The following is a 27,732-nucleotide window of genomic DNA, read 5'->3' as shown; positions in this document are numbered from 1 at the left end:
AGAAGAAAGACTCTTAATAGAAGAAAGAGCCAAAGTAAAGAGGGAGAGAACTCCAGGTATGGAGGTATGGGATGAGGCAGTGCAGAAGCACAGAGATGAGAGATGGCCTGTCACATATGAGGAACAGAGAGAAGGTCAGTATGGCTGGATTGCAGAGTGTGGAGGGGAAATAGTGTCCAGTGAGGCTGAAAAGATATGTTGGACCAGGTCATGTAAGGCTTTAAAAGTTAACCAGAGGGTGGTGGGCTTTTGTTTTTGTTCTTTTTAAATCCTAGAGGGAATAGGAAGGCATCAGAATTGATTGAGTAGTGGAGTAACACGGTCAGACCTGGGATTAAGAACTATTACTTTGGCAGCAGTGTGTAAGATGTTGCTTGGAATGGTAAGAGACTTGTGGGAGGGAGGCCAATTAGGAGACTTGGAATAATCTAGGTGAAAGAGAATGAGGGCCTGAACTAAGACGATAGCTTAGAGTGGAAAGAAGGGGCCTGATGGAAGAGATGTGGAAGTAGAAATGGCAAGATGACAGCTGATTGGATATATGAGGTTAGGTAGAGTGGAGAGTCCAGGAGAGTACTGAGGTTATGAACGGGAGAACAGTAATAGGGTAGTTTTGGAAGAAGGGAGGATTTTAGGGAAAAGAAAATGAGTTTAGCTTTAAACATCTTGAGTGAAGATTCCTCTGGGACGTATAGTTTCAAACGTCCATATAGGCATTTTGTGATGTGGAACCGAAGCTTAGTGGAGACAGGGGTCAGATATATCTGCGTCATCTATGGAGAAATGATAGTTAAACATATGGGAAGTGTTGAGGTCATCAAGAGAAGGTCTTGGAGAGAAAGTGTTCTTAGGCCCTTCTTTGTGTCATGGACAGAACCCCTTTGGTGGTCTGGTGAAGCCTATGGACTCCTCATAATAATGGTTTTTTAAATGCACAAAATAAAACTTGTAGAAAACCAAATATATAGAAATAGTTATCAAAATGTTAAAATGACAAGTTCATGGAACCTACATTAAGGACCTGTGGTGTAGAGAGAGAAGAAAAGAGAACCTAGAATCTTGGGGAACATCCAAGGTTAGGGTCCATGTTAAGGATGATGAGCCAGCCAAGGAAACTGAGAAGAAGCTGTCAGACCAGTAGGAGAATCAGGAGAGAATAAGATTACAAAAACCCAAAGAAGAGAGAGTATGGGTGACAGGGTGGTAGGCAGTGTCAAATTCAGTTGAAAGGTGAAGGATGAGGACTGAGAATCAGATTTGGCAGTTAAAAGAGATTGTTGATAACTTTGCCGAGAGTAGTTTTGTTTGAGTGGTTAGTTCAGAAGCCATGCTGCAAAAAGGAGTAAATGAAAGGAGAGGAATTGGAGGCAGCAAATACAGATAGCTTTTTACAAGAGTTTGACTGATAAAGGGAGGAGAAATATAGAACGATAACTTGAGGGATGGCAGGGCCTAGTGAAGTTTTTTTAAAGATGAAGGAGACAAGTATATATATATATATATTTTTTTTTTGTGGGGGGGTGCCTAGGCAATGGGGTTAAATGACTTGCCCAGGGTCACACAGCTGTGTCAAGTGCCTAAGGTCTGAGGGCCAGTGCTCTATACTGCGCCACCTAGCTGCCCTGACAAGTATATTTTTGAAGGCAGTAGGGAAGGAACCATCCCTTAAGAGTTTATGATGTACTTGGAGAGACAAGGCTAATAAACATTAGAAATAAGTGCTGAATTGTATAGTCTTGATTTTGAGTATAATAGGAGTCAGAGAAAGGCAAGATTCCTTGATGCCAGAAAGTCAGGTAAGGCTTCGTGGAAGAAAGAGAACTTACTTGAGCTAAGCCTTTAAGGAGGAGAAGTATTTGTATAGGCAGAGTAAAATGGGGGGAGAACATGACAGTCTTCCAGCAGGTACTGAATAAGTACATTTGATTGAATTTAAGGCATTCCAGCTTGGGGAAAATAGCATATGTAAAAGTAGAAATGGAAATTATCTTGGTTTGTGTACAGAATCATGAAGAGACTAATTTGGAGCAGATACTTCATACTGGATAGTTGGGATTGTTCATCAAGAATTGGAAGGCCTTGAATTCCAGGCCAAGCAGTTTGGACTTGATAGGTCGTACTGAATGTTGTGAGGAGCAGGGAGTAGGTTCTTAAGTAAGGGAGGGACATGAAGTGGACTGGGATGAGACTTGTTCTGTTGGGCCCCAGAAGGCTGGAGCAGGAGCAATGGATAGAAACTGCAAAAAGGCAAATCTGTGCTTGATATCAGGGAAAACTTCTAACATTATAACTATCCCATAATTAAATTAGCCACGTTCAGAGGGAGGAAGTGCACTTTTTTTTGGTGATCTTTATGTAGAATTTGGAGGACCATTTGTTGGTGACCACTCCTTTTGAGTTTGGGTTGGATTAGATGGCCAGAGGGGACCCTTCCAACTCTAAAATTCTGAAACTATGAAGTTGTGTTTTAGAAGATTAGTCTAGCAATCATATGCAGAATAGATTAGAAAGAAAGAGAGAAAGAATAGAAATAAGGCCCAAAATAGAACATGAGTTTGGGACAGTTATATTGGTTTAGGCATAAGATGGTAAGATTTTGGATTTAAGTGGTGGCAATGGAAATTGACAAGGAGAAACATTTTTGAAAAGAGAAATTTTATAGATGTAATAGAATTTGGTGATATTGTGTAAGAGGAAGAAAAGACTTAAAGATGACACCAGAGTTTTCTAACCGGAGAGATAAAGAGTTACTGGTATTGGGGAATTGGGAAAAGATGCAATGAGTTGATAAGTTTTATTTTGGGACTTACTTAGTTTTATGTGAGAATGGTACATTTGAATGGAGAAGTCCTTTAGGCAGTTGGAAAAGGGAACCAGACTATAGATGAGATTAGGTCTAGAGTTATAAGTTTTTGGTATAAAGGTGATAACTGGATACATGGTAGTGTATAAACTCTCCACATTCAGTAACTGAAGAAGAACAGAGGGCCAGGAGAAATAGGATTGGAGGACACCCATAGTTAGGAAGTGAGAGGATTAAGAGAAGCCAGCAATAAAAACAGTAGCTAACATTTGTATAGCGTTTACACCGTACTTCATGATACAATAGTCTTTAATCCAGTTACACTGGCCTCCTGGTTGTTCCACAAACCAGACACTCCATCTCATAGCTCCTGGCATTTTCTTTGACTGTCCCCCAGATCTAGAATGCTCATCCTCTTAATCTCCACCTACTGGCCTCCTTTAAGTCTCAACTAAAATCCCATCTTCTACAGGAGGCTTTTCCTAAACCCTCATAATTCTAGTGCCTCTCCTCTCTTAATTATTTCTTATTTACCCTTTTTGTTTGTACATATTTATTTGCTTGTTTTCTCCCCCATTTGATTGTAAACTTCTTGAGGGCAGGGACTGACTTTGCCTCTTTTTGCATCCCTAGTGCTTAGCATGGTGCCTGGCACATAGCAGGTTCTTAATTGTGTTAACTAACTGACTGGTTTAAAGGTTTGCAAAGTGCTTCATCATCTTATTTGAACCTCACAACAGCTCTTCCAGACGTAGGTAATACTCTGGTATTATCTTATTTTGCATTTGAGAAGATCAAGGCTCAGAGAGGTTAGGTGATTTGCCTAAGTGTCCAAAGTGAGATTTGAACCTGGACTTTCCTGAATGCAAGTCCAGCGCTCCACTCACAGAGTGTGGCTATCCTACCTTTTCATTAAAAAATTAATTTAGAGAGCTAAGAAAACCAAGTCCAATGTTTGGGACTAACCAGAACCCTGCCACGGGAGGGGACATTCTCATATTGGGGTGGCCAACAATGCTGCATGCTGCATAGAGGTCAAGGAGCAAAAGGACTTAGAGATGGCCATTAGACTTGGCAAGAAGGAAGTCATTGTTACTGTCTGAGAGAGATGTTTCAGTAGAAGTGTAGGGGCAGCAATGAAGCTTAAGGCAGATGACAAGGGAATGAGAGGCTAGGAAGTAAAGGCAGCATCCATGAAAGGAGTGTGATAGACAGAAGAAGCAAATGAATTAGTATAGGGGAGGGCTTTAAATGAAACTTTTAAGAGGTAAGAGAGGAAATGAAGGTCCAGGAGAGGTAGGGACCTGCATGATACATGCAGTGCAATCAGAATCTGGAGAACTAGTTTGAATCCTTGATCTGACACTCAAGATTTAAGGAATAGGGTAGTGGAAAGAACCCTGGGTTTAATTCTGACCTCTTAGACTTATTTCCTGTGTGACCTTGGGCAAGTCACTTAACTTCCCTAAACCTCAGTTTCTTCATGAAATGAGATGCTTGGGTTGGACAGCCTCTGAAGTCCTTTCCAGCGTGAAACCCGTGAGACTATGTTCCTAGCATATGACTGTGGGCAAGTCATGTGAGTTCCTTCCATTGTAATATGGGGATAAGTACTTGTAGTAAGAGCCTCACAAGGGCTGTCTTCAGGAAAGTGTTTGTTTTTTTTTTTTTTAATTAATAAATTTATTTATTTTTCGTTTTCAATGTTTACTTCCACAAGATTTTGAGTTCCAAATTTTCACCCTATCTCACCCCTCCCCCCATCCCAAGATGGCATGCATTCTGAATACCCCTTCCCCTAGTCTGCCTTCCCTTCTATCTCTCCCCCCCTTCTCTTATCCCATTCCCCTTCTGTTTTCCTGTAGGGCAGGATAGATTTCTGTACCCCATTTCCTGTGTTTCTTATTTCCCAGTTGCATGTGAAAACATTTTTTTTAAACATGTGTTTTTAAAACTTTGGGTTCCAAATTTTCTCCCTTCCTTCCTCCCTCCCCACCCACCCTCATTGAAAAGGCAAGCAGCTCAATATAGGTTATACATGTGCAGTTATGCAAAACACTTCCATAATAGACATGCTGTGAAAAACTAACTCTTTCCCTTAATCCTATCCTGCCCCCCCATTTATTCTATTCTTTGTTTTGACCCTGTCCCTCCTCAGAAATATTTGCTTCTGATTACCCCCTTTCCCAATCTGCCTTCCTCTCTATCATCCCCTTATTCTCTTGTCCCCTTCCCCCCTATTTTCCTGTAGGGTAAGACAGATTTTCATACCTAATTGAGTGTGTATGTTATTCCCTCCTTAAGTCAAATCCTATGAGGATAAGATTCACTCATTCCCTCTCACCTTCCTCCATTTCCCCTCTACTGTAAGAGCCTTTTCTGTTTTTTGTGAGGTAATTTACCCCGTTCTACCTCTCCCCTTCTCCTTTTCCTAGTATAATCCTCTCTCACCCTTTAATTTTATTCTCCAGATATGACCCCTTCATCTTCAATTCACCCTGTGCCCTCCATCTGTCTATCTATCTATCTCTCTATCTATACATACATATAATTTTTTCCCTCCAACTACCCTAATACTGACAAAGGTCTCATGAGTTACAAATATCATCTTTCCATTCAGGAATGTAAACAGTTCAACCTTAATAAGTCTCTTATGATTTCTCTTTCCTCTTCATGTTCCACTTGAATCTTGTATTTGAAAGTCAAATTTTCTATTCAGCTCTGGTCTTTTCATCAGGAATGCTTGAAAGTCCTCTATTTCACTGAATGACCATTTTTTCCCGTGAAGGATTATACTCAGTTTTGCTGGATAGGTGATTCTTGGTTGTAATCCTACCTTATATTCCATGCCCTGCGGTCCTTTAATGTAGAAGCTGCTAAATCTTGTGTTATCCTGATTGTGTTTCCACAATACTTGAATTGTTTCTTTCTGGCTGCTTGTAATATTTTCTCCTTGACCTGGGAACTCTGGAATTTGGCTACAATATTCCTAGGAGTTTTCCTTTGGGGATCTCTTTCAGGAGGAGATCGGTGGATTCTTTCCATTTGTATTTTGCCCTCTGGTTCTAAAATATCAGGGCAGTTTTCCTTGATAATTTCTTGAAAGATGATGTCTAGGCTCTTTTTTTGATCATGGCTTTCAGATAGTCCAATAATTTTTAAATTCTCTCTCCTGGATCTATTTTCCAGGTCAGTTATTTTTCCAATGAGATATTTCACATTGTTTTCTAATTTTTCATTCTTTTGGATTTGTTTTACAGTGTCTTGATTTCTCATAAAGTCACTGGCTTTGAGTTGCTCTATTCTAATTTTTAAGGAAGTATTTTCTTCAGTAATCTTTTGGACTTCCTTTTCCATTTGGCCAGTTTTGATTTTTAGGGCATTCTTCTCCTTATTGGCTTTTTGGACCTCTTTAGTCATTTGGGTTAGGCTGTTTTTTAAGGTGTTATTTTCTTCAGTATTTTTTTTGAGTCTCCTGTAGCAAGCTGTTGACTTATTTTTCATGATTTTCTTGCATCACTCTCATTTCTCTTCCCAGTTTTTCCTCTATTTCTCTTACCTGCTTCTCAAAATCCCTTTTGAGCTCTTCCAAGGCCTGGGACTGATTCGTATTTTTCTTGGAGGCTTTGGATGTAGGAGCTTTGACTTTGTTGTCTTCTTCTGGTTGTATGTTTTGATCTTCTTTGTCACCAAAGTAAGATAATATAGTCTGACTCTTTTTGCACTGCTTACTCATGATCCCAGCCAATTACTTGAGTCTTTGTTAAGGTAAGAGTCTGCTTCCAATGTGGAGAATATACTGTCCCAAGCTTCGGGGGTTTATATAGCTGTTTTCAGAGATACTTCTAGGGACCTGTAAATTTTCAGTTCTTCCAAGGTGCTATGATAAGGGGTGAGGTATTTCCTCTCCATCGCCACAACAAGCTCCACCACACCAGCACTCCTCCTCACCCCAGGTTGCCCCAAGACCGCCCCTCAGAACTGTGACCCAGATCCACGCACAAGCAAAACAAGAGATTCCTGCCTCAGTACCAGCAAAGAGATCCCTGCAACCCCTCTCTGATCAGCCACTTGATTCCCCCTCAGTCTGTGGTCTGGAAGCTCAGGAGGCAGCTGGAGCCAAGCTTGGGACTGGGGCTGAGACGTAGCTCCTCTCTCACTGCAGACAGACTTTTCCTACTGACCTTCTAAGTTGTCTTTGGCCTTCGTGGGTTGAGAAGTCTGGAAACTGCCACAGCTGCCCGTGATTCAACCCTCTGAGGCGTGCTCCAGGGTTGCTGCGGCCGGGCATGCCCATGCTAAGCTGCACTCCTCTCCCTGCCTGGCACGATATACCTTTCTGATCAACCATCTGGGTAGTCTTGGGCTGGAAATTTGTTTCACTCTGTCTTTTTGTGGGTTCTGCTGCTGTAGAATTTGTTTAGAGCCATTTTTTATAGGTATTTGGAGGGGTTTGGGGGAGAACTCAAGCAAGTCACTGCTTTCACTTCGCCATCTTGGCCAGAAAAGTGCTTTCTAAGTCTTAAGAGTGTTGTAGAAATGTGAGTTATTAGGCAAGAATGTGGTTCAGAGTAAAGTGGAAAGGTCAGTTCTTGAGATGCAAAGGAAAACTATATCCTTTTGAAATTGGAGGGAAGAATAAGATAAGACATAGATACTAGTATTTTAAAGTGAAAACAATGTTATATGAGGAGATTCTTACCAATGATTTCAGTCTATTATGACATAGGATTTTATTACTCAGTTTAAGAAACATTTATTAAACTTCTGCCATGTGCCAGACCCTGTCCTAAATGCTAATGATGGGGAAAAAAAATGACAGCTCTGGCCCTGGCCCTAGCCCGAGCTTACTGGGGGGAAATAACATCACGTGTACAGTTAAATAAAGAGGGAACGGTCACTAACAACTGGAAAGCTTGGGGGAAAGCTTCATATATTGGAGAGGGGAGAGACTAGAAGCAAGTAGACCAATAAGCTATTGCAGTCATGTAGACAAGAGGCAATGAAAACCTGAATTAAGATAGTTGCTGAGTTTATGTAAGGAAAAGTTGTGTGGGATGAGGATGCCCATCCCATTGTGGGGCATTAGTCACAAAACTTGGCAGCTGACAGTATTGGGGATGAGGAAGAAGAAGGACCAGTTAGTGATGCCTGAGATTACAGACTTAACAAGATGCTCGTCTCCTGACTGAGCATTTTGACTGACCTTCCATGCCTGGAATGCTCTCCTCCTCATCTCTGCCTTCCGGATTTCTTCCAGTCCTAGCTAAAATCCCGCCATCTACCAGGAAACTTTTCCTGATGCCTCTTAATTCTACTACCTTCCCTATGTTGATTATTTCCTTTTATTCTGTCTATACCTTGTATGTACATACTGTTTCCATGTTGTCTCCCCCACTAGATTATGTAGAAAGGGAGAGGGAGGTACTTAGAAATGACAGGGTGGCAGATGGTGACTAGTCTGAAGAAGCCTGATCCCTGAGAGTTCAGTGCTGAGTGACTTAGTTCTTCCTGGGCATGGTCATCAGAGGTCAGGTTTGGAGATCGAGACAGCAATGATGAAAGATGGTGGAAGGTGAACTAGGAGAGAAGAGGGGGTGGTTGACACTGTCAGAAATTACAGGAAAGTAGGCTCAAAACTGACAAGCAATTTAACTCTCAAGGGAATGTGTGTGCTTCAGTTCCATGTGGGGTCAGCAGTCAGAAGCAAGAGTTTGAGAAGTAAGGGGAAGGTTAAGAGATGTAATTAGACTTTCAGGACTTTGATTGTGAAAGATAAAAGAGATAAAGGAAAATAGTTTGAGGGGATGATAGGTTCAAGTGGAAGGGAGGGTTTTTTTCCCTTTTTAAAGATTTATTGATATCTTGTTTTTTACACTGTAGTTTCGATATACTATTCTCACTCCTAGTCCCTCCATTATAACAAAAACAACTAAACAAAACTGATCTGCAAAAACATCTGCTTATAAGAGAATGTAACATTCTGTACTAGTAGTTCTCTCTTCTCTTTTTTTGAGAGGAGCACAATGTGTTTTATTAGCTGTTCTCTTAGACTGAGATTAGTCCCCGAAGATCGTGTAAATTCCTCTTTTTAGTGTTGTTTTAATTTACTAATTGTAATTGTGGAGAAATAAATTCATTACTCTGCATTTGGGGCACAAGCCTGCCAGAGACAAATTTATTAATTTAATTATTCTAATTCTAAACATCTCATCAAAGAGAAAGGAATCCCAAAGGGGGCAGACTTTCCCTGTGCTTTTGTAAATCTTGCAAAGAAACAAGTCATATTTGAGTTGCAATTTGTAATCTGCCCAAAGACGCGATTCTACAGTAAGATCTCAGGTGAAAGTTCAGTGAATAGTTTTGATTCATCAAGCAGAATTCCTTAACTTTTGGCATTCCCTGGAGAATTATTTTGCTATAACCTTTCATTCCCTCTTTAACTATTTACCCTAAGGATTCTTCTGGTCAGAGGTAAACTCAGGAGGCATTGAAAGATTTTTAACTGAAGTTAATCAAAGTATTATCCTAATCATTTTGGAGAAAAGTCCTCTCTGGGCTTAACCAGGCCTTTCCTTTTAGAAACTAGGCCTTCAAAAAAAATGATATAAGAAGATTTCAGTGCAGGGCATTGTTTCAGAATCGATAGCGCAACTGATAAGGGTTTCTCATTCAGTTGAGTAGTCTAAAGGCTTTGGGCTAGGATACTAAGAAAATGGCTTTATTAATATTTGTAAAAGGAACGAAGGAGGCTAGTGATCTTCCACATGGTTGTTGTAATACACATAGTGTATTGTTCTGTATCTGCTTAACTTGATAATAGATTCAGTCAGTGTAGTGTTGTAACTTTCTTCACTGGGGCATTCAGCCTCGTGTGAGAAGGAGAGGAGCAGCAGTATGGTACAGGGGAAAGAATGCTGGATTTGGAGTCAGAGGACCTGGTTTCAAATCTCCCTGGCTCTGCTCCTTAGTCGTTGTGTGACCTTGGGCAAGTCAGTTAGCCTCCAGACCTCACTTTCTCATCTGTAAAATGAGGAGGAGTTTGAGGAACAGAGCCATGATGGTGGAGTAAAAGCAGTGACTTGCTTGAGCTGTCCTCCAAATCCTTCCAAATACCTGTAAAAAATGACTCTAAACAAATTCTAAAGCAGCAGAACCCACAAAAAGACAGAATGAAACAAATCTCCAGCCCAAGACAACTTGGATGGTTGATTGGAAAGGTTTATTGCACTAGGCTGGGAGAGGAGTGCAGTTCAGCATGGGCCCTGAGGGCAAAGACCAGGTCTCAGCAAACTGGGAGCAGGCCTCAGGGGACTGAATCACAGGCAACTGTGGCAGTTTCCAGACTTCTCAACCCACAAACACCGAAGACAACTTAGAAGGTCAGTAGGAAAAGTCTGTCGGACCACAGTGAGAGAGAAACTTGGTCCCAGCCCCAGTCCTGATGTAGCCCCGGGGTGGTGGCTGCTTCCAGAGCTCTCAGCCTACAGACAGAGGGGGGATCAAGTGGCTGGTCGGAGGGAGATTGCAGGGATCTCCTTGCTGGTGCTGAGGCAGAATTCTCTTGCTTTGCCCACGTTTGGATCTGGGTCACAGTTCTGGGTGTAGGTCCTGGGCAAGGAGGAGTACTGGCGCTGGCGTGGTAGAGCTTGTGGTGGCAGTGGAGAGGGAATCCTCCTCACAGTTCCAAGGTAGAAAAGAGTGCTTGTGGTCTCTCATAGACCAGAGCACAGGCCAGAAAAGGAGTAAACACCTCGCCTTTGATCATACCTCCTTGGAAGAACTGAAAATTTTACAGGTTCCTGGAAGTATCTCTGAAAACAGCTGCACAAAACCCCTGAAGCTTGGAACAGTACATTCTCCACACTGGAAGCAGACCCCTACCTTAACAAAGAGTTTAAAAGTTAAATAATTGGCTGGGATCATGAGCAAACTGAGCAAAAAAAGTCAGACCATAGAATCTTTCTTTGGTGACAAAGAAGATCAAAACATACAACCAGAAGACAACAAAGTCAAAGCTCCTACATCCAAAACCTCCAAGAAAAATATGATTTAGTCCCAGGCCATGGAAGAACTCAAAAAGGATTTTGAGAAGCAAGTAAGAAAAGTAGAGGAAAAACTGGGAAGAGAAATAAGAAAATCATGAAAAACAAGTCAACAGCTTGCTAAAGGAGACCCCCAAAAAATACTGAAGAAAATAACATCTTAAAAAATAGACTAACCCCCCAAAAAATAGACTAACCCAAGTGGCAGAAGAGGTCCAAAACAGCCAGTGAGGAGAAGAATGCTTTAAAAAGCAGAATTGACCAGATGGAAAAAGAAATCCAAAAGCTCGCTGAAGAAAATACTTCCTTAAAACGAACCAGATAGCCCCTAAGGTTCCTTCCAGCTCTAAATCTGTGATGCTAGAAGGTAAACCATGAGTATAATCCAGATATGAGATTTTACAGGACATAAGGCAAGGGTGTGATTTTAACTCATTAATTCTAAGGTGAAGACTGAAAGGAGGGGATTGAGTATGGTCTGGGAGAATATAGAAGGTGGAGGTTTCAGGGAGGTCCCTTATGGCTCCCAGTCTATTACTGTAATCCTTTGTGGAAGAGTGAAGCCAAAGGAGAGATGGAAAGACAAGAGAGATGATCAAAAAAGGAAACTTCAGAGACTGAACTACTGGCCCAGCTTTGGTTGATGGCAAAAATTGAACTAGGAGGCAAATCACTTTGAGGGACCTCAGGGTTTATCTTGAAATCCCAGAGTATGAGGGCAGGGCTTGCTAGGAAGGAAGCCAGCTACTGAATTCCTTGAGGAAGAAAAGATTGTCTCATAGAACAAGAGATCAGGATAGGGAAGTAACAGTAGAACAGAATGACTGTCAAAAGAAGAGAGGCTCCTTAGCGTCGGGAGCAGAGGGAGCATTTGGAAGTGGCTTTGAGGGGCAAAGAATATGTTCTTTGCCTACAGTGTTAGGGGCATGGAAGCAAAAGAGTGCCTAGCACTGCAGAGGATGGCCAGGGATGCTGTGTCTTAGAGAACCAGGTTTCTGAGACGGTAAGAAAATGGAAAGAATGTGAAAGGAAGAAATTTTAGGTGAGGGAAAATTTGTCAAAGATTGAACATCAAGGTTTCACAGTGACAGATAGTGACTCTGAATCAGAAGGATTAAGGGAGGAGGAAGTACAAATTTGATAGCTATAAGCTAGTTGGTTAACTGACCTCCTATCCTCCAGGCTGCTGTTCTGTCTCAGACATCAGGGAGGTAGAAAGTTGAGGCAGCAAGATCAGGTCCCATGATTTAATTAATCAGTTCCTGGTGATAAGATCCCTAGGGTCTGACCGAATTCTCACTTTGCCTTATCCTATGATGGGCAGGCAGTAGTGGGGGTATAGATTGCACTTGACTCATATCTAGGCTGGGTAGCTGAAGCCTTGGACCTGTGTGAGGCCCTGGCAGGAAGAGACTGGGTGTTTAGGTATTCAGAGGTTATAGAGGGCAGGGGTGTTGTCCTTTTTCTCATAGGGTAAATTAGGTGGTGCCTCTCTGTAAATTTCAGTGGTGGGGAGGGCCTTCAAATCTAGTTTCTAAGAGGGACCCGAGCTGAAGCCCCACCTTCTCAGATCCAGTGATGGAGAAGGAAAAACGTGCTAAGGTAGGAGTCTTAGGGTCAGTGGTGACACCCACCTTCCTGGACATTTACCTAGTGGTGACAGAAGGGTGAGGCTTTGGTATGGTGACATGGGGCAGAAGGGGGTCAGCCTCCACAGAAGAAGCTGGGGTCCCTTGAGACAGTTTCAATCTTGCATCCTGACTTCCAGCCTAGCAAGTGATTGTCTTGTATGATTTTTTCCCTTCAATCTCTGACCTTAACTGTCGATATTCTCTCATCCCTTTACACTCTCTGATCTTTCTCTTATGATTGCTTTCATGACACCTGAGATCTCTACTCATTCCCTTGTGTCTCCTTCCCTTCCCTTTATTCCTTATTATTCCCTGACCAGTTCCCTTCTCCTCTTGAATAACTTGTGTCCTTCCTTCCTACAGACCCCTCATCTGGTGAACCTCAACGAAGATCCCCTGATGTCAGAGTGTCTGCTCTATCACATTAAAGATGGTATCACCAGGTAGCTTTTCTCCTCAGTCACCCCTTATGTGTTTGCCTACTGTTAGCTTCCAGGGTTGACCATCTTTTGGGTTGGCAGAAGTGACATTTTGGTGTTCTCCTTTGTCTTCACTTCCTGAGAAAGAGGTCTACTTAACATAGCACCTGTCTTTGGAAATGAAGCCCTTAAAAACCCTCAGGCACTCTACAAGTACCCTGGAAAATTGCTTACCTTGCCCTTGTGTGACCTCATTTCTCTACCCTGTTTGTGAGGTTGTGACCATCGTTATCCAGGCTTAAGGAAGAAATCCAATCGAATGTAAGACTGGAGGTCCCAAACCTAATCCCATATGCTCCTTATGTAGTTACTGAATATCCCTGAGCAAAGTGCCCTAATGGTTAGTTGCTTTGGGAGCTCCAAGGATGGGGGAGAACGGAGGCAGGTTCTACCATCTGAGACTTATATGCATAAAATTAATCCATATTATCTCTATTACCATAGCAAAGGAATAGGACTAGTCCCTTTCCCTTTCCACCTATGGTTCATGATTTCTTCCTGGGAATTATTTTTCCCTTAGGGAACTGTGCATTCATTTTAATCTGATTCACTCTAATAGAAATGTAAAAGGTAGACAGAGTTTTGGGATGGGGGAATAGGTGACAAGAGGGAGTATAATAGACTTCATCTCTTAGAATGACCCTAGGTTCCAATACCAACCTAGGGACTTAATTTTTTTCTGAAAGTCCCACTTTCCTCTAGCTGGAATCCTGAGATTTTCAAAGATTCTTCCCTATCACTATAACCTACCTGCCATTTATCCCTCTTTCCCTCCTTAGAGTAGGCCAGGTAGATGTGGACATCAAACTGACTGGGCAGTTCATCTTAGAGAAGCATTGTGTGTTTCGGAGCCTCACTCAGCCTGATGGAGAAGGTAACTGGAGCCCTGGGTTGAGCAGGGAGGCTGGACATATCATATACTGAACACCCAATGAATACAGAGTCTTTTGCCAGTGCTGTGGGGGTGACTGTTTAATGGAAAGATACAGTTCCCGGCCCTGGATGTCCTGAGGAAGGAGACACAAGATGCATACTTTGGAAGATACACATTAATATATAACAATATAAAGGTCATTGCAAGTCAAGATACCCAGCAGGTAATACCACGTCTGTTGATAGGACCTGTGCATTACTTTGAGCATCTGTAAAATTGGAAGGCTGGAGTAGGTGATCTCTAAGGTACCTCTTAGCTCTGCCATAATCCAAGTTTGTGAATAATAATGGTATGAATAGATTGGGGCAGTATTACACAGGAAAAATGTTGGAGGACGGAGTGGGGTTAAGAGGGTAGGGTCTGGGTGGAGAGGAAGACAGACCATCATCACTTCCTCAGTCTCCTCAGCAGGCAGGAGCAGCATCAAGATATATTTTGGGAATATGCGTTTGTTTTAGCAGAGGTTGCTTCTGTCTGTCTTTCTAAGCAAAGACTTCTGGGAATTTTAGTCTTCTGGAGTAGCTGTAAGCAGTGAGAACTTTGGGGAATGGTAGACCCGATGAGCATAAACTCCAAAGTCTTCAGAGAGGCGTGTCCGCCCGTGCTCTGTGGAAACAGAGGCTCTAGGGTTTTGTAGGCCCAGCGGTGGCTGTAGCATCCAGGCACTCAAATCAAGCAGAAGGTTGTTTTGGTTCATATATTATTTTGTAGATAGGACCAGTCAGATAGCTTTGAGGAAACAGTGGGTCCACATGCAGTCAGGCCAAGTTAAGTGAACTGCAGCTGAACTGAAAGAGCAGAGCAGGAGGAGTGGGGGAGGCCTCATGTACTGTGACCGCAAGAGACCCATTTCCTGCCCTCGGGTTAAGGGGAGGAGAAACACATGTGGTCACTGAGGTTGAGGTTTTGGCTTTTCTTTTTTTTTTCCCCCCAGGATTGGTTTGGGTCACAGTTCATTATATAAAATTCATGCTTAGGTTGGTGCTCTTCCTTTTTTTTTAAAGTCATCATCTCTTTCCAGTGATTTTTCTGCCCTCCACCCCAATAAACTTCTGCCTTGTAGTAAGTACAGTCGAGCTAAACAAATCACCACAGTGACCACATCTGCAAATGTGTGTGCCTCACCCTGCCTCTCCGGTCACCTGAGGCATGGTGCTTCACAGCTAGCCTCAGAAAGTCAGTCACACTTGGTCACCCCAGCAAGTTAATGTGGTTTGTTCTAGCTCAGTTCAAGTATCTTCGGGCTGCTGTGAGGTTGAACTTAACAAGTTCCTTGCTGAGTTTCTGTTAAATATTTGTCCAGTACGATGCTGAGATGCTCTGGCAGGAGACAGAGATACAAGAATGACCTGGGAGCAGGATACAGGTGCATGAAAAACAGGTCAGCAATAATGCAAGGTTATGCCTAAGGGCTAAATTAAATGATATGGGTAGGTAGTAGAGGAATTCAGAGAAAGAGGGAATCAACATGGATCACAGGATTTAGAGCTGGAAAAGACTTAGCACTGTCATCCCAGTGGTGTCCAACTCAAATAGAAACAGATCTGACATAGAAAACCACAAATTCACATTATCTGTGTTGTATTGTATTTTTCTTTATTTTGCTAAACATTTCCCAATTATATTTTAATCTGGTGCAAGCCTCACTCTGGAGTTTGAGGGCTGCATGTGGCCCAGGAAAGTTTGACTTCTCTGGTCTAGGTAACCTCTGCATTTTACAGAGGAGGATACCTTGGGTCACAGAGATGAAGTAGTTAGTGCCAGATTCAAACCCAGGTCTTTCTGACTTCTTCAAATCTGATGTTCTTTCCACCACACCACATTGCAGTCCCAACACTGGGCATCTTCTAAGCCAACCCCATGCCCTGGAGGTACCTAGGACACAACTAGCCCTGCACAGATATCCCTCATCTTGAAACATGGGATTAAGTGATTCCAGTTCTTTCCCCAGATTGTCAAGAGTTCTCTAAAGCTTTAGGCTCAGGCCATATCTCTTGGAGGGAACCTGATCTCCAGGGTGTCCAAAGAGCCTCCCCCCCATAATACACATCAGGAATTGCTCTTTTCCTCCCCCCATAACGAGAACACTTCCTCAGGACTCAGCTCAGGCTACTTTTTCCAGATCTTTCTCTCCCTGAACCCCCCCCCCCCCAATAAACTCATTCTCTCTGTCTCTCTGTCTCTCTCCCTCCCTCCCTCCCTCTCTCTCTGTCTCCCTGTGTTTCTCCTTCCCTTCTTCTTCTCTCTCCCCCCCTCCCCCCTCCCTTCCTCCCTCTCTCTCTCTCTGTGTCTCTCTGTCTCTCTCTCTCTGTCTCTCTGTCTCTCTCACTCCCCCTCTCCCTCTCCCCCTCTCTCTCTCTCCAGATTCCTGCCCCTACTTTAGAAGTTACACTCTCTGCACTTGTTCCCTCTCAACAGTCCCTGGGCTCAGCCCGTTATATACCTAGAACTCTGAGGGTTTTGCCTACTAGGCCACCTTAGACTAATTCAGGAAGGACAAAGAGAATGGGAAGAAAGCATTTTAGGAGGGAGTGGGGAGAATCCCGAGCAAACTGCACTGGAGAAGAGCTAAGCATGACGTCTGTGGGAAACAAGGAAGAAGCTGAACCTAACTGGAGCAAAGAGGTCATGAGGAGGAGTAGGGGAGATAACTAGTGGGAGGTATTTGATGTAAGAGCCAGGCCGAAGGCTTTGGACTTTGTTCTTGGGAGAATTGGGATCCAGTGAAGGTTATTGATCAGGGAAATTATCTGATGGAAGTTGCAGATGATGAAGATTAGTCAGGTAGCTCTTTGGAGGATGAATTATAGTAGGGAGAAAGCTAGAAGCCTGTTGTTGTCATCTAGGTAGACTGTGTCCGTGATAACAGTGGGAATGGGGAGGAAGGAATGAGAAGATTGGAGGTCAAAGTAACTGGCTAGAATTGTCTCCTGGGACTTCTAGGCTTTTCAGACAGTGATAGTGGTGGTGGGTGAGGAGGTCCACAGCAAAGGCAATTGAATTAGGACTAACCACTCCTTTGCTCTTCCCTCCTTGTGCTGCCACCAGCGGGGCCAATCCATCCCCCACAGGTAGGGGGAGGGGCATTGTGAGCTTGAGAGAGAGAGTGTGTGTGTGTGTGTGTGTTGGTGTGAGCGAGCATGCTTGAATGTTTGCACAAGTGTTTTGGGAGTTCTGGGGGAGCTGGGAGGAGGGTGGGACTGTAAGCAGGGCAGTTACAACTTAGAAGCCCATAGCCACCCCCTTACCCCCCAAGCTTTCCCCAGTATTTAACTGTCCTTTTTCTTCCCAGTTGTGGTGACTCTGGAGCCCTGTGAGGGAGCTGAGACATATGTAAACGGGAACCCTGTGACCCAGCCACTGGTGCTAAGATCAGGTAGAAGGGTCTCAGAGGTGGGGCTTCTGGTATTGGGTGGGTTTGGGGTATATAGGAGTGAGACTGAGGTCAGAGGCATGGAAATAAAATCACAGAATTTGAAAGTTAGAAAAGACTTTGAGAACTTTTAGTGAGAAGGAACCCATAACTCCTGAGGCAATGCATTTCACCTTGGGGCAGTTATGATCAATTGTTTATATGCCACTCTGCAACTTCCACTCATGGCTCCTAGTTCTTCTCTCTGGGATCCAGTAGAAGAAATCTAACCCATCTTCCATGTGATATTTAAATTACTTAAAAACAGTTGTTGTGGCCCTTTTAAGTTTTCTCTTTCTCTTCAGCCAATCCTCGTGTAGTATGGGTATGTCCTTATGGGAGTGGCACCCCATCTCCCGGCTGTTTTCTTCCCCCATTCTACATTCATGCCATCAGGTCATGCCACCTTCCACAAGGTGGGCAGCCATGATGCTACAATTTGTTTTCAGGATCCTAGGGGTAACCCTAGTGTGGGGAAGCTATATGTCTACTGCTCACAGCTGTAGCTCCCAAATCCCCACAGGCGTGCTTCCTATTTAGACAAATTAGCCAAGATGACACTGTTAATTCTAGCAAGGAGACTCATTGGAGAAATCCACGTGTCCTGGACAATTTCCAACTCTGCCCTGTGGGCCTTGAAGTCCTTGGTCTCCTTAGGTAATAGTCTGTACCATGTATGGACTGCATCTAGTTATTCCACTTGGATTGCTGCTGGACCTCATTAGATTTGGCTCTAAGGCAATATTGGGATCTTTTCGCAAAAGCTAAAAACCTCCCTGTCTACTGGTTCCTTCTCTGCTTCTACAAACATGCCCATGTCTCCTGCATCCTCATAAAACTCTCACCTGATCTTCCGTCCCTGCTAATTATCATCCTGTATCTCTTCTGCTCTTTGTGGCTAAACTCCTTGAAAAAGTTGTCTATAATAGGTACCTTTCTGTCTTTTCTTAACTCCCTACAGTTTGGCTTCCAACCATATCATTTAACTGAAACTGCACGCTCCAAAATTACCAGTGATCTGTTAATTGCCAAAACCAGTGGTCTTTTCTCAATCCTCATCCATCTTGACCTTTCTTCATCCTTTGACTATCAATCACCTTATTTTCCTTGATGCTCTCTTATCTCTCTAAGTTTTTGGGACATCTCTTTCTCCTGGTTTTCCTTCTGCATATCTAATTGTTTCTTCTCATTCTTCTTTGCTGGGTCTTCATCCAAATCACACTTAATAACCAAAGGTTCCCACAGGGTTCTGTCCTGAGCCTTCTCTTCTTTGTTTATAATATTTCATTTGGTGATCAGCTCCCATCAGCTCAATTATCTCCATGCTGATGATTCTCAAATCTGCTTATCCAGTCCTAGTCTCTTTGCTGAACTCCAGTCTCAAATCTTCAGTTGCTCTTCAGACATCTCAAAGTAGATGTCCAGTAAGACATCTTAAACTCAGCATGTCTAGAACAAAACACATTATCTTTCCCCCTCAATCTTCCCTTCTTCTTTATTTCATTATTACTGTTGAGGGCACCACCATCCTTCCAGTCCCCCAGCCTCACAACATCTCACACAATGCTGCTCACTATCTCTCGCCTCCCTCCCAATTTGTTGATTTCACCTTTGCAACATCTCTTGTATTTAGCCACTTTCTCTCTGATATTGCCACCTTCCTGGTACAGGCTGTCATCAACTCATACCTGGACTGTTATAATAGTCTGCTGGTAGGTTTGCCTGTCTCCCCCCTCCATCCTCCATTCAGCCACCAAAGTGATTTTTTTTGGGGGTGAGGCAGCCGGGGTTAAGTGACTTGCCCAAGGTCACACAGCTAGTACGTGTCAAGTGTTTGGTCTGAGGCCGCATTTGAACTCAGGTCCTCCTGACTTCAGGGCCAGTGCTCTATCCACTGCGCCACCTAGCTGCCCCTTAAAGTGATTTTTTTAAAGTGCTGGTCCAACCATGTTAAGCTCACACTCAGTAAATTCCATTGGCTGTTTGTCATCTCAGAAATCAAATACATAATCCCCTGTTTGACCTTAAAAACTTTTCATAACTTAGCTGTTCTCTTTTCCTCCCTCCCACATCTTTCCAGGCTTCATTCATTTTACTTACTGCCACATATTCTTTGATCCAGTGACATTGGCTTCTTGGCCCTTCCATGAACAAGAAACTCCTTCTCTCAGCTCCGGGTATTTTCCATAGGTGTTCCCTGTGCCTGCAATGCTGTCCCTCTTCATCTCTGCCTCTTGGCTTCCTTTAAGTTCCAACTAAAAATCCTTCTACAGGAAGCCAGTCCCTCTTAATTCTAGTGTCTTCCCTCTGTTAATTATTTCCTATTTATCTTGTATATAGTTTTTTCATACATATTTGTTTACATATTCACCCCCATTAGATTGTGAGCTCCTTGAAGGCAGAAACTGTCATTTGCCTTTCTTGGTATCCCCAGTACTTAAAAACTTAAAACATAATACTTAAAACACAATGCCTGGCACTTAGTAGGTGGTTAATAAATGTTTATTAACTGATTGTTTTCTTCCTCCTGTTTCTCTTATCCACAGCTTAGATAGCATGAGAAACATTATATGCTTTGTCAAAAGTACACAAGGGAATAGTCAAAGGAAAGGATCTTAAGATAGGCTGGCAGGCTTCTGGGGACAAATAGAGGGATGGAGGAGCGAGGATCAGGCAGTCAAGTTTAAATCACTCTCACTCTTCCTGTTTTAAGGGAATAGGAAAATGGAGACAGATTCTATTAACTTTCTCTTGCTTCCCTGTTAGTTGGTCCCTAGGAAAGATAGTTATAACAGGATCAGGCTGTGGTGAGGTTCCTTGTAACTGGGTAAAATAGAGTGCAGGGAAAGATACTGGGATTTTTTTTTTTTGCCACATAGAAGCTCTAGTCTAACTTGGGATGGAAGGGAGAGCAGGTGGTATGGCCCCTTGGTATCTCTTGGGAAAATTCTAGCACCCTCTTTGGATGCAGGTAGAGCTCTGTTGTGGGTGGAGATCTTGGTGGGTAGAGAAATGTTTGATGGAAGATTATTTACCTTCTCTTCTTCCCTCCCCCCATCTCCAGGGAACCGAATTGTCCTGGGCAAGAACCATGTCTTCCGCTTCAACCATCCCGAGCAGGCTCGGCTAGAACGCGAGCGAGGGGTCCCTCCACCCCCAGGGCCACCCGCTGAGCCTGTGGATTGGAACTTTGCTCAAAAAGAGCTCCTAGAGCAACAGGGCATTGATATCAAGCTGGAGATGGAGAAGAGGTGCCTTTGGGGGGAAGGAGTAGACGAGGGAGGAGTGCACCTCCCTTCTCTGCTCTGCTACCATTCCTTTATTAGGGCATCCAGACAGCTGTCTTTTTTTTAACCCCTAATATACTTCTCCCATGTGCTGCAGTCTGTGCTACCCCTCCTCACTACCCAAGCCTCCTTAACCCCAAGGGAAAAAAAAGTGGTCCTGAGCTTTGTCTTTCTCTCCTCTGCTTCAGGCTACAGGATCTAGAGAATCAATACCGGAAGGAAAAAGAAGAGGCTGATCTTCTGTTAGAGCAGCATCGATTGGTGAGTGGGACAGGGGAGGTCAAGGACTAAGGCCGGAGGAATGGGGAGGTCAGCAGAGAAAGAGGGCCCTAGAGTCAGGGACCAGGGACGAGGCTGATCTCACAACTGTGATAGGGTTGTTTTTTTTGTTTGTTTGTTTTGTTTTGTGTTTTGGCTAGGCAATGGGATTAAGTGACACAGCTAGTAAGTGTTATGTGTCTGAGGCCAGATTTGAACTTAGGTCCTCCTGAATCCAGGATTGGTGCTCTATCCACTGTGACATCTAGCTGTCCCATAGTGATAGGGTTTTGAGTGACAGTAGGATTAGGCAGAATATGGTTTCTTTGGAGGTAGGCAAAGGGATTGGCACTGCAGTAGAAATAATGGGGATGAGAAGTTGGGATTAGGGTGATGATAAAGTTTCAGGGATCTAATAGGAGTAAATAAAGCTAATGGTGGTATGAAGAAAAAGTTTTGGGGTTTTGGTTTTTTTTGTTTGTTTTTGCTTTTTTTTGCTGAGACATTCGGGGTTAAGTGACTTGTGTGTGTGACAGGATCACACAGCTAGTAAGTGTCAAGTGTCTGAGGCCAGATTTGAACTCAGGTCCTCCTGAATCCAGGATTGGTGCTCTATCCACTGTGACATCTAGCTGCCCCATGAGGAAGATTGCAGTAGAAAAATTGAGTTTGTTACAAAATGTTTGTTAGAGCTGGAAGGGACCTCTGAGATCTTGTCCTACCCCCTCATTTTACAGATGAGGAAATGGAGGACCAGAAAAGGGAAATGATTTTCTGAAGTCATACTCTTAATTAGTGGCAGAGTCAGGAAAACTCTTCTCATGTCTTCTCACTTCCTATCTAGTTCTTTCCACTGTACCCCAATTAATTGAACAATCACTGTTTGCTTGCTACCATCCCTGTCTTAGCTCTCTTATGACATACTGGGACCAGTAGCCCCAGGGCGTGTTGTAAACCCTAACCCTCCAGACCTTTCTGTGACCCCAGTATGCAGACTCAGACAGCGGGGATGACTCAGACAAGCGCTCTTGTGAGGAGAGCTGGCGGCTGATATCGTCACTTCGGGAGCAACTTCCACCCACCACAGTCCAGTCCATCGTCAAGCGCTGTGGCCTGCCGAGCAGCGGTAAGCGCCGGGCCCCACGGCGAGTCTACCAGATTCCCCAGCGGCGGCGGCTACAGGGCAAGGACCCCCGCTGGGCCACAATGGCAGACCTGAAGATGCAGGCAGTGAAGGAAATCTGTTACGAGGTGGCACTAGCTGACTTCCGACATGGGAGGGCAGAGATCGAGGCCCTGGCTGCCCTCAAGATGAAAGAGCTGTGCCGTACCTACGGCAAGCCTGAAGGGCCTGGGGATGCCTGGCGGGCCGTGGCAAGAGATGTCTGGGATACAGTAGGGGAAGAAGAGGGAAGTGGAGGAGGAGGGTCTACTGAGGATGGGGCCCGAGGGGCTGAGGTGGAGGATCTGCGAGCACACATTGACAAGCTGACTGGAATCCTACAAGAGGTGAAGCTGCAAAACAGCACCAAGGACCGGGAACTTCGGGCACTGAGGGATCGAATGCTGAGGATGGAAAGAGTCATCCCCCTCACACAGGTGAGTCTGGACCCTAGCAAGCACCCCTTAGGTGTCTGCGTGCTCCCCCGAGGAACCTTTGTTCTTAAAGCTTCTCTTCCTCTTGCCCATCCCTACCTAGTCATCCATTCCATCACTGGATTCTTTCTCTCTTTGGTACTTGGCCTTTAATTCTTGTTCCTTGCATTTGTTCTTTGTAAGGCCCCTGATGTAGTTTGCACTGTTAGACCCCTTCAATATAGTTCACAAAATGCTGTCCTCACGGTATTATGGTAGGATGGAAAGAACACAGGATTTAGAGATCTGGGTTCAAATGCTGGGACTGCTCCTTATTTAGTCACTTTTGTGACCTTGGCCAAGTCACTTAATCATCCTAGGATTCAGTTTCTTTTGCAAAAGGCAGGGCCATTGACTCATGATCTCTTCCAGAGTTAAATTCTATGACTGGAATGATAACTCTTCAAAGTGATAGGTAGCTTTGGTGTTTAGTGTAGTTACTGTCTTACATATGAGGAAATGAAGCCTCAGCGGTTACGTGTCTTACTTCAGTGCTTGTTGGCACTGAATAAATGCTGAATGAATGGGCCATTCTTTCCCTGGGCTTTTTTCTTCCTCTTCTCTATCTTCCAAGACCCAGTTATCCCCATTTCCCACCCATCTTACCCTTTAACTTTTCTCTCCCAACTTTTCACAGGATAATGAGGATGAAGAGGATGTTGAGGTGACCTGGGCAGCCTCAGAAGGGACAGAAGGTCTAGAAGAGGCAACTTCTGGGGCTATTACCCCTACTGTCCAGCCCCCATCCCCTCCTCCTTCAAGCTGGGAGCGGGTGTCTAGGTTGATGGAAGAGGACCCCGCTTTCCGACGTGGCCGTCTTAGGTGGCTCAAGCAGGAGCAGCAGCGCCTGCAGGGGCTCCAAGGGCTTGCTGGAGGTCGAGGTGGGGGGCTTCGCAGGCCTCCTGCCCGATTTGTTCCACCCCATGATTGCAAGTTGCGATTTCCCTTCAAGAGCAACCCCCAGCACCGGGAGTCATGGCCTGGAGTTGGGGAAGGTGGGGAGGCTTTGGCTGTACCCCAACCCTCTGACGAGGGTACTCTTGTATCAGCCCCCACTTCTAGAAGGCAACCCAGTCCTCGCCGGCCCCACAGGCCCCGGAGGAACTCCCTGGATGGAGGGGGCCGCCCCCGGGGTGGGGGTCCCAGCCAACCTGAATCCCAACAGTTTCAACCCAAGAAGCACAATTATTATCCCCAGCAGCTTCAGCCTTACCCAGCTCAGCGGCCCTCTGGTCCCCGATATCCTCCCTATACCACACCTCCTCGAATGAGACGACAGCGCTCAGCCCCTGACCTCAAGGATAAAGGGGCAGCTGTGTGAGGGGAGGGCGCAGCTGGGACCCCTTGCTGAGAGGAGAGATGTGGGCTGCTGCTCCCCCACTTGTAGGATTGTTGGCACAGGCAGGGACAGAGATGAGAGGGGCAGAGTAGGTGATGGGGGACTTGAGCAGGTTGGTCTAGGAGTTGGACATAGTAGGACGCACAGTGTAGTGTTGCCAGGAGTAAACCAAAGGGAAGGGAAGGAAAGGGGGATAGGCTGCCTTGAGGCCATGCCTCCCAGAGGGGGCACCTCCCCCCAAATGCTGCTAAGAGTGGGGTGCTGTGTAGCCAGTTTTGTGTGTGTGTGTTTTTTTTTTGTTGTTTTTGTTTTCAAGTGGAGCAGTTATGATGACACTAAGAGGGCATTATGAAATTCCCTCCCCAAACCAGTGTCTGTGGTGGGTTTCCATGTTAAGGGGATGGGGCTGTCCTAAGATTTCCCTTCCCCTTCCAGGCCTTCCACTATATCTTCAGGGGCATGCCAGGTTTGGTTGGGGTCCCACAGCATGGTGGGACCCTTCATTAAAAGGAAGCAAACAGGGAGGTCTGTGGCTCGTTATTGGTGTTGTGATGGTGTACATGGGGGGCACAAGGCAGAGATGTATAACAAGGATCGAGGAAGAGATTAGAATAGAAGATTAGGAGAATCAACAAGGCTCTGTGCAAGTTTTTCTTGGGTGAGTGTATTGTTTGGCCTCCATGCCCAGGCTGAACACGCCCTGTGTTACTTTGTTTTTTTGGGGGGGGGGTTGGGGTGGTGGATAGGAGAATGCCATTTTAATGAGGGAGACCTGCTCCCTGCCCATTTGTTCTTGGGAAATTGCAAGGCATCTATGGAGGAAATACTTTTGATTTACTCCTCACTCTGATACTGCTTTAGTCATGTCTTTCCTTTCTTTATACAGAGTGTAGCCCAGGGATTCTCAAAATTTTTTTTTACTCACAGCATAGTGTTTGCCATCAAGAGTCATAACACACTAAACATTTAAATTGGCAACAAAGAAGGTTTTGAGGTGGTGAGGCCTTGGGATTCTTCTACTTCTCCTCCTCCTCAAATACTTCACTTTCTTTACCTCCTTGGGACTTACAGAAGAGGAAGAGGTGATTTGTACCTCTTTGGATAGAACTATTATTGTGAACTTCCTGATTCTAAGCCAAGAATAGTCAGTACCCTACAGTGGGGACAGGGACAGGGGATTTCATAGCACTCAGCAGAAACTCACTCCGCACAAATACTACTGCACACCTTTTGAGAACTACTTCTGTACTTCTGTGTTATCACAGAGCTTAGATTTTATAACGCACTTTACAGTTACACTACCCAAACATCCTGCCTTACCAAAGTCTTATCAAGTGTCACTATCACCCCTTTTCTCATTACACTGAAGAAAGAAGAGCAGTTGAATGGAGAAGTAAGGAGATTTAAGAAATGCTTTACTGGGCTCAATCAGCATCTTGGCCAGTCTAATATTTTGTATCTGACATGCTACTTGTGGGAAAGCAGTTTTCCACAAAAAAGGAATGTCACTCTAATATCTATATTTAATCAAGCAGCATCCTGCAGTGGATCTATTATCTATGCACTTGTATTAACCTTTCTTGATTATATTTACATTTTCAGCTTTTGCCATCATTAAGGGAGTGAGTGCCCTAGGTTTTGCACCTACCTGTGCCATAACTAGACCAGGGAAACATAGTTTTATCCCCAGGTGCTAAGTTTAGAAGAAGTTGATAGCACTTGTCCTTCAACAACATAGAAACAATGAAGCTTAGTACTACCTGACAGCAGTCTGGAATGATTTTCTCCAGTTGTTCCCTCTCTCCCTTCCCCCCAACCCAAACAACTCAACTGAGATTTTACCATGTATAGTTTCCCTGGTGTAGTTTGTGGTAATTTTCTCAGGTGCAAATGTTTCTCGTTATTACTCTGTTTCCTTTGTTTGCTCCTAAACTATTTTCAGACTTCCAGGAGTTGAAAAATCTGCTTGCTTTAGGAGTTAGTGGTTTGATGAACAAACCCATTTCTATCCTGGTCACACCTTTTACAGCCTTGGAGATTGCTTTATGTCTTCTACTTTTCAGTGAGAGCCTGATTTTTTCAGTCTTTCCTCATGGGAAACTTTGCAACGCTGGTACTTCAGCTGTCCCGTAGACCTTTTCCAACTTCACACTGTCTGCTTTGAATGATGACAGGGCCTACACACAGTCTAAGTGCAGATACATAATTTGTATCAGAGTAGGACACTTTCTATTTTGCTGTTGACATCCATACTTGAAGATGACCGATTTCTTGTTTAGCAGCCAATTGCAGAGAGAACTTTTGGCTAGTGTCAGAGTGAAATACCCTCCCAGATCTAGGTTGTAACTGATAGGCCATTAACTCATTCACTGGGATTGAATTCACTGGCATGCTTACTCTGTGCCTAATGTTTTACGAGACTACAGAGGATAAGAAAAAAACTATTCTTGCCCATGAGGAGCATGTACTCCAAATAGGGACACTAACTGCACATGAAACCAAGAATATTCATGTCTATAGTGTAAGGTTTACAAAGATTCTCCCAACAGGACTGTTCTTATGAAGTAAGTGGAACAAGCATCCTTAATTTCTTTTTATAGATGGAGAAACTGAGTCAGAAAGGGTGTGTTGTCAATATGCACGGTTACATTTGAACCGAGTTACTATAATTCAGTGTAGTATATGCATGCAAACAAGTTGTGGGGGGACACACTAAATACACCCAGAACTCAACAGGAAAGCACTTATCTATGGTAAGGTTATGAAGTCAGCCATTGCCGTTTCTGACTACCCATACACTTTAGAGCAAATTTGTACTGATGATTGATTTTAAAAGTAAAATAGCCATTTCTAAATATTTGTCCTCTCCAACCCACTTTTGAAATGAAAGACAAAACCAACCATCATGATCACAATGTATATAATCTGTACCTGCATTCTTCCACCTTTCTCCCAAGAGGGGAAGGTACCAATACATACACTCTTTTAAGATGTAGTCAATATTTTTGTATAATCAACACTGTGGGAACTTGAGTCCTGGAAGTTCCCATATAGGAGGTAGGTAGAACAGAATTTGAGAGACATCCCTGCCTTGGAAATAAAATTATTGCATATGCTCAAGGACAAAGGAAAGGGAAGGAGATTTAGACATGGGTGTATAGGTCTGGAACTCTGTGCATTTACTCTTGAGCTTTAAGAGTTTCTCATCCTAGGGGAAATTGAGGTGCCCAGCAATTACTGATGGAGCCAGGGCTGCTGATAACCTTGTGGGCAACCAGCCACGAACTTTGGGATTGGTCCTGCTGGACTGTTGAGACCACAAACCTCCTCGGCCTAAAACTGCTGATTAGGACTCAGAGGGGAAAGCTCAGATCAGAGCCAGCTCTTCCCAGATTTATAGCACTCAAAGACCCAAACAGCAGGGATCAGTGTAGCAAAGGCAAGTCTGGAGTAGGGGAAATGGAGGGGACCGGGGGGGGGGGGAAGACCACTCACACCATGCTTCCAATGAAGATTCCTTTCCTCATCCTTTCTATGATCTGCAGTAGTGAGTGGTTCAGGTTTATTTTTTTAGCACCCCCTAAAGATCTGGGAGGATAAGCAGATGTTTTGGGGGACTGGGTGGAGGAGGGTGCTACGTAGTAGTGTTTAATATTTTCCTTTCATTTTAATTATGTCCAATAAACTGTTGCCAAAGTACATTGAATTTGTACTTGTGTATATCATATCACGTGATCAGATTTTGAATTGAAAGAGACTTTAGAGGTCATTGAATCCCACCCCCTCATTTAATAGACAAACAGAAAAAGGTTAAGTTAACTTGATCAGGGTCACACAGGTAGTGTCTTATGGCAGTATTTGAATTCAGATCTTCCCGACTCCAATCCTGATTCTATCTTAATACATCAT

The 27,732-nt window shown here is 44.0% G+C and overlaps 1 protein-coding gene across 2 annotated transcripts in view; it reads left to right on the top strand.

The window, feature by feature from the left end:
- KIF1C (kinesin family member 1C) overlaps positions 1-27,522 on the top strand; it is a 36,916-nt gene extending 9,394 nt beyond the window's left edge. For both annotated transcript variants that reach the window (XM_027857011.1, XM_027857012.1), the window contains 7 exons: positions 12,843-12,922; positions 13,738-13,832; positions 17,185-17,268; positions 20,369-20,555; positions 20,780-20,852; positions 21,837-22,448; positions 23,122-27,522. In XM_027857011.1, the coding sequence (XP_027712812.1) occupies positions 12,843-12,922; positions 13,738-13,832; positions 17,185-17,268; positions 20,369-20,555; positions 20,780-20,852; positions 21,837-22,448; positions 23,122-23,805 (1,815 nt within the window). In that variant the 3' untranslated portion in view covers positions 23,806-27,522. The remainder of the gene's footprint in view (positions 1-12,842; positions 12,923-13,737; positions 13,833-17,184; positions 17,269-20,368; positions 20,556-20,779; positions 20,853-21,836; positions 22,449-23,121) is intronic.
- The last annotated feature ends 210 nt before the right edge of the window (positions 27,523-27,732 follow it).

The sequence above is a fragment of the Vombatus ursinus genome, unplaced genomic scaffold, assembly GCF_900497805.2.
Source record: "Vombatus ursinus unplaced genomic scaffold, bare-nosed wombat genome assembly UNPS02011916.1, whole genome shotgun sequence".
Taxonomy (NCBI): Eukaryota; Metazoa; Chordata; class Mammalia; order Diprotodontia; family Vombatidae; genus Vombatus; species Vombatus ursinus.
This window is presented reverse-complemented; position numbering and strand designations above follow the sequence as displayed.